This window comes from Archocentrus centrarchus, chromosome 2 (assembly GCF_007364275.1).
Source record: "Archocentrus centrarchus isolate MPI-CPG fArcCen1 chromosome 2, fArcCen1, whole genome shotgun sequence".
Taxonomy (NCBI): domain Eukaryota; kingdom Metazoa; phylum Chordata; class Actinopteri; order Cichliformes; family Cichlidae; genus Archocentrus; species Archocentrus centrarchus.
In genome coordinates this window covers 24,808,776-24,816,138 of record NC_044347.1, presented here as the reverse complement: position 1 = coordinate 24,816,138, position 7,363 = coordinate 24,808,776, and the positions used below count along the sequence as shown (strand labels likewise).

At 42.2% G+C, this 7,363-nt stretch overlaps 1 protein-coding gene across 1 annotated transcript; it reads right to left on the bottom strand.

Annotated features, from left to right (window-relative positions):
• Positions 1-210: 210 nt before the first annotated feature.
• Positions 211-6,361, bottom strand: spry2 (sprouty RTK signaling antagonist 2). The gene is given in 3 exon segments (XM_030744859.1): positions 211-1,674; positions 1,676-2,689; positions 5,887-6,361. Coding segments are annotated over 2 exon segments (1,017 nt in total). The 5' UTR covers positions 2,642-2,689; positions 5,887-6,361; the 3' UTR covers positions 211-1,623.
• Positions 6,362-7,363: the final 1,002 nt, after the last annotated feature.

The following is a 7,363-nucleotide window of genomic DNA, read 5'->3' as shown; positions in this document are numbered from 1 at the left end:
CAGGGAAAATTCCAGAGCGCCGGTTAATGACTGCTCTGCCTCAGATTTCGTGCCGAGGTTCAATTAAAAATGTTGAGAATGTGCACCTTAAATTATATGAAGTGTAAACCCAGACAAAACATAGCTGTTCTTACACCACAGTACAGTGAGCCACATTCAGACAGTGAGGAACAAACAGTAACAATACGCAAAAAAAACAGGAACAAATGCTCAGACTTCAGGGTTGTTTAATTTCAAACGTTAATATATTTGTCTCCTAATCCATAGTGAACTAGTCATCCAGCTTTGACACTCATACAGGGTCCCATCTGCAGTGACTGCAGAGTGACTCCCCCACAAAGAGGTGACGCATTGATGTTTTGTCAAAATAAATATTTTCTCATTATAAAATAATAAACCTTCAAATAAATATATAGTTTTAACTTTACACTAGGAAATGTTGGAATTAGAAAATAGATTTTTCATATAAGGTCACTGTACAATTTACAAGTAAAAGGGATCTTTCCTTTGTAAATTACATTAACATGATTGAGAAACATTCCAGTGAATGTAAAAGAAAAAAAAAAACAAAACAGTGAATTTACTGATTTCTATACACCCGTTAGCCAAACATTAAAACCATCAATCGCCCTCGTTTGAAAACTGATTTGCCTCCGGGGTGTCTGGCAGTGGGTGGGGACATCGACACGGGTCGGGGACTCCGGTTTGGCTCTTTTCCGATCAGTTTGGGATCCTTTATCGCGTTCCTTTAGCCATTCCTGAGCAGTTTGAGAAGTGTGGCAGGGCACACTGTCCTGTTGGGGCTTGGCTTTCCCATGGTGGTGGGGGGTTTGTGTAAACAGTTGTTTAAATGGGTGGTACGTGCCAAAATAAGCCAAGGTTTCCCCCTCAAACTTTATACTGCGACAATGCAATCTCTTCGCTTGCCAGTGGTTTTAATGTTATGGCTGATTAGCGTAAATATGGATTCATCAAGGTGCCTCCGTTATGACAAAACTTTTCACAGTTGAAATATGTACAAAAATAAAACATCTGTCCAACTCATTTTCTGATGTATTATATTTGCATTTAAAACATTACATACAGTCAGTAACAGGAGCCTGTTCTTAGAATATAAGTTGTATTAAATGTTAAAAAAACAACAAAAAAAACAAAGACACTATCTGCTGGACTCTCAGCAATAAAACAACATGAGGGTACTGGAGTATCCTGATTATTCAGGACAAAATAAAAAACAAAAAATTAAACAGTAGTTGAATATGTGAATATGTCTTCATACCTTTAAATGTAGAGCGCTTATTTTGGTTTACCTTTCAAGTGAGACTCATAATGCTAGGGTGAGCAAATGCACCTCCAGTGCCTTTAGTAGAAAGACTTTTCTCGACTCACCTTAAAAAGGTGGCAAACTAAGGCCGTTTTGTGGCAGATATGGAAACAATCTAGATGGAAAATACAAAAACTCAAGCACACCAGCATCATTAGATCTCTATTAAAACCTTTCAGCTACAGAACTACACATCAGGTCAGCAAGTGTGGAGCCTCCATGTACATTTCAACACCACACACACACACACACACCACACACACACACACACACACACACACACACACACACACAGTCATCTATGTTCGTTTGCTGACACCCTCACAGTGGACTGAATTTGAATTCTTGCAACCGACAGCCGGGTCTTGTAACTCGGTCATAGCAGCACTGACACACCGCCACGCATCCTTTAATTGGGAGGTAGCACAGGATACAGGGGAACAACAAGGAGAGGAGCGACACGGTGACCCAGCGGACGCAGCAGTGAGACTGCGTGCACGAGAATGGCTTGTCTGTGCACGTGTCCTCGTCGTCGCTGGAGCAGTGGTAGAAAAGGCCCTTGATGCAGCACACGCATGTCCCGTACTCCACTGCGTTCCCTGCTGAGCACATGCACCGCCGGCCGCACATCCAGCAGGAAGGGAGCGCCCGTGGGCGACGGCACTCTGAACACTGACATCGGCCGCAGTCCTCACACCTACACGAGTGTTTACCTTGTTTTTTATGGCTACTGTTGCCCGGCGCTACCGCCAAAGGCCCGGCCTCAGCGTTCAAGGGTTTCAGCTCCTCTGAGTTCAGTTCGGAGTGTTTGGGCTGTATTCTGATTATCTGGTCGCTGCTTTCTGGGCTGCCAAGGAGCCTCTGGTCTGAAGAAGCGCTTCCCACACTGGTTCTGATGCTGCTCTGGGAGTCCTCTACACTGGAAGACCGCACAGCGCCCACCCTGGAAGAGATGGAAGCATTTCCGTGGAGGTTGTGGAGATTATAAGGCCTCTCTTTTTGAGTCTCCTGCTGCCCGCTGCTTCTTGAACCTTGTGATGTATCCTGAGCACCTGGAGGTTTTTGGGCAACACTAGGCCCTTCTGTGTACTCATTACTACTTCCAGTTACCCTAATCTGATCCAGAGATAGCACTGGTTCAGCATGAGGCAGCTGCCCTTTGTTTAACCCAGGATTCGGCGGACCATCGTCGGTCTGTGAAGTCTGTGGCTGCGGGCTCCCTTCGTCATTCGGCGTGCCCGACGGGCAGTTTAATGACGCAGACGAATCCTGCTGCCCTTCTCCCCCATTGCTGTCGTTCTGACTTCTGGAAAACATCTTGGGACTGAAGGGCCACTGTGGCTGGCAGGGGACACATCTGAAGTCCTGTCAAAGAAACACACAGTTTAATAACCATATGTGGCACGTCATGCAAATGATGCCATGCAAATCGTAACCGATGTCAGTACAAGCACCACTATGGAAATGAGGTCTAACAAACACATCAGTGTGACAGAAAGATCTGTTAGATTCCATAGCTGATGTAATGTTTCGAGCCACTAGCCGCTGTCTTCTGGGGCCTACAGAATCAATTTCATGAAGGCTTCCTTTGAATCACAAGCGAGTCTTTGTCTACTGTCAAAAGGCAGGATAACCAAAGTTTGTTTGCTCAAAGCTGAATCTAAATCCACTCTCACACCTCACGTTTATGCCTCTGATATCTTATTTGAATTCAGGTGCTTTCCGGCTGCTTGCTTGTGAAAACTTCCTCTTTTCTCATGTCCGTGAAATTATAATAACTAATGTTACCCAAATGGAAATAAATCATTTTTGCACATTTTCTTGGACTACACCTTAAATAAAAAAAAAAAAAAGCAGCCATGAACACTGAGAATTTTGAAATCAGTGCCCTTCAACATACTGATATTCTGACTTATAAGCACTCAGTTTTCTTGCGTGGAACTCATCTAAAATTAATCCTGAGGCCAAGTCCTCAAACAGGCCTTTTAGATGCGTGTGAAAAATGCCTCGACTTCATGGCGACTGAGAACCACGAGGTGACATTAATGCCAGCTACGCAGTGCTGGTAATAAATTGGTGCTTCGAGGTCATACCGCTGAACATGAAAAATCATGTCCGACCACAGACCCTTTCTGCAGCGCTCGCACCGTCTGTCATCTAACTGGTACATAGTCACGGCTTAAAATGGCTGAAACTTCAGCTTCTCGACTAACGGCTCTTTGGGTCGGCTATTATATTTTTCAGATTAAATATGTGGTCAAAATCTACAACACTTCTATAGAAAGCCTGAAAAACAAACAAACAAAAAAAAAAAAAAACTGTACATTTGTTAAGTTATACCAGAGAAAGTCCAACCATCACCATACAAAATTAACAATTTCACTTTTATTTATGACAATATGAAGTTTTGTAATATCTTGGTTATCATCAATATTGTTTTGGATCCTTGTTCAGATGCAAGCTTTCTGAATAGTAATGCACCTACTGTGAAAAGCAGCTCTCTTTAGAATACAATTATATTAAAACTACACCTTTCCCACTCCCGAGTTAGATAAATAAATTATAAAAAGTCACATCTTTAGGGCTTCATCACGATACCTGTCAGCTTTGTTGCCGAGGTCCATCAAAAAAGTCGGGCCGATCAACGGTGCATCTTTAATCTGAAAGTCAGCTTTGAGCTTCAGGGCGTGGTGATGGGTAATTTTTTTTTTTTTTTTAACTTTTGTCATTTGTCATTAAAATAACCAGATTACAACAGATTACACTGAATCCCCTGCAAGTTATTCTCAAACTTGTTTTGGTCATTTCATATTCAGCAAAGCTAATCAGTTGGTTGGCTGTAGACCATCAGATGAGAAACTGGCATTCTATCATCATAAATTAAGACTTAAGTCTTCTACCGCTGATAAGGAAAACTGCTCAAAGATATTCAAAGACATCGCCATTGGCTGAGAAAAATGATGCCATTTTTCACTTTTCCAAACCTTCAGAAAACAAATATAAAGAAATAATCTTGTGAGGAATAGGTAAAAGTTGTGGACTTAAATCAGACTCGGTCAATAGTGGAAATATCGTCTGACACACTTAAACGTCAAATGCAATGTGTCAAACAGCATGTTTATGTCTTCTTCCGCTATCTTTTACAGGGTCAATATTTCCATAGTCAGAGGTTGCATACGCTGATGATCAAAGTTCATTTCTTTTTGTAAACATGGCTATATTGAGGGTTAGGGGTACTTCACTGAAGACTTTTGTGGTTCAAACACAACAAACATGGGAGCGTAAAGGGAGACAAGTAAAGGGCATTTTAACTTAATGTATTTAAACTAAAACAAAGCAAACAAGTGCTTTATTTTAGGGCTTAGTAAGAGTTTAAAATGAATTAAACAGACCCAACAGTTCTGGTTTGCTCACCCCAGATTAGTTATAGTTCCTGTGAGTGTCAGCAAACCGGCCCTGACACTGTACGTGCACAGGCTCGCTTTCACCACCGTCTCACACCAAAGTAAACAAAAATGGTCTCAATTCTCGTGCTTGTACTAATTAGCTTTCAAATGCAATCTTTTTTTTTTTGGGGGGGGGGGGTGGGTATGAAGGACACCCCCCTCCTTTAAATTGCAATACAGGAAGGGCTTTCTGATTGTTGCATGACAAATGGCCTGCAGCAACCTGCCGTATTCCAGTACATTTTACATTGTTAGGCAGCTGAAAAGATGATGAGTGACAAGAGACAAGTTTGGAGCAAAGAGAGCGTTGGGTGTGGGTGCATTCAAGGGTGGCGCATCTTTGGGAACATCCATTGGTTGTTTTTTATTTATTTATTTTTTTTTATTTCATTTTATTTATAACCCCAGTTAATGGGCTTGCAGACACACTGTCTTTTTGGGGTGGGGGCATAGGCTCCCTCATCTGCTTGACAGGGCTTGTGTGCAAGCCACAGTGGGGAGGAGACCAATGGCATCAGCTCTTAAAAGTGACAGCTTTAGAGATTTCATAAACGAACCGGGCAGCAGCACAAAGAGTCAGCGCTGAGCTAAAACCAGAAAGCCAATGAGTCACGCTGTTTCTGATGAATCGCCGATAAGCGCTTTCCACTGTGTGCACGAGATTTATAATGCAAATATACAAACATGCAGAAAGGAAGCCGCGTTTCAGACAAGTTCAGTGGGCAGTTTGCATGAGTGGAGGAAACGGTGCAGGGTGCGTGAACGCACGTACGGGCAAACACGTGCCAACTTGGACACGGCTACTTCCTAATAAAGCAGACACCAGGAGCGAGGTGAGCAATTAAGCCAAATGAGTCATTAGCGACAGCAAAGACACGGGCTCGTTTTACACTGGGTGGGAACACCGATATCAACCTCAGGAGGAAAAAAAATAAAATAAAGAGACATAATAGTTCAAAATTTCGCTCAAAAGCAAACCAGCCACTTAGGTGTGCAAGCTAAAGGGAGAGAGAGGAGTTACACAAACACTGAGAAAAGTAGGGAATTACAAAGTATATTTCACCACTTCAACCAAGAGCATGCACATTGTTTCAGAACGACAAAGACCACACTTACCGTGCTCTCGACGCTTTAGACCCCCGTTTAGGCAAAATTATTCCGAGTTGAGGGCGAGTTTATTCCCCGCGGCGATAGCTCAGTCGGGAAAACCGTCGGTAAAATCCATTGAGAAAGCTTCCAGCCGGAGCGGTGCTGCGGGAGAAGCGGCGCTAAGACGGAAATCCCATGTTTTGCGCAAGAGCACGAGGCATTGAAGCACGCGAACACTTCAGTCAATCACAGCCGCGCAGTCAACTTTATTTGCAAAAAACAAACAAAAAAAAAAAAGAAGTAGGAGATAATAGATGGAAGTGAAGCAGAAACGCAAACTTCCAGGTTACAGGTAGTTTTCACTCGGTGTTTGTTTTTTTTTTTTTTTTTTTTTTTTTTTTTATCCGCGAGGCTCCGAATATCTTAGCAAGTACTTTTTCTCGCGTGTGAGTGTGATGTACTTCTCTCTCTCGCTCTCTTTCCGGAGAGGAGGTCGGGATTCGGGCTGTAAATGGCGTCAAGCTGGGGGTGGGGGGGGTGGGGGGGGGGGGGACGACAGAGCGCTTGTTGTAGCAGCGGATATATCGCATCCGGTGCTCAGCCATTGGCTGCCAGAAAGTAGCCATTCACACCCAGTCTGATCAAGCTGATCAACCGCTGTGGAAATATGTGCGCTTGGCCCCCTCAAGTCTTCAGTTTCTTACCGTTGCTTACCCCCCCTTTCCTTTTTCTTTTATTTATTTATTTTTTTTGTGAAATAAATACTTTATAGAGCAACTCCCTGAAAATAATGTGGCATATGCTTGTGGGCTGGTTTATAGTTTGCAGCAATACATTTGAATAGTCTTTTTTCTGATTTTTTTTTTTTTAATGTATCTAACTTCACGGAATGCATTATACTAAATGGTATAAAGCAACATATTGTAGATTAACAGGAGGAAAGATCTCCATCCACCCATCTATGGAGGTTCTGTACTCTGTGCAACTGAAACACCTGAAGTTGCATTTTATATACAAACTATCGTCATCATATCTTTGAGACAGCAAAATATGTCTGAGCATATTTAGTGAAGTGCAGCACAACTGCACGGCAGCCTTCCATTTAAATCTCCTGTCCTCTGTTAGTTCTATTTCATGGTGTTTCTAAGGATATTTATGTAACATCTAAAGTTATTTTACATGTTTTAATATACAAAATGTGATGTAAATATAAAAACATTTATAAAGTACATTCACTCAGGTACAGTACAATTTGTTCACTTCAATTCCACTTGATTTGTCAGGGAGATGCTCTTAATTAACTCTTAATTCGAATGCAAAAAGGTCGCAGCTAAGGTTACACGCCAAACTTTTATATAGCCTGCAAAAAGTGATTATGGCACAAAGGAGGTTATAGTAATGGTAAATGGACTAGCTCTTATATAGCACTTTTCTACTCAGTCAGAGCACTCAAAGCGCTTACACAACATGTTTTACATTTACTTACATGCACTCACATTCATAC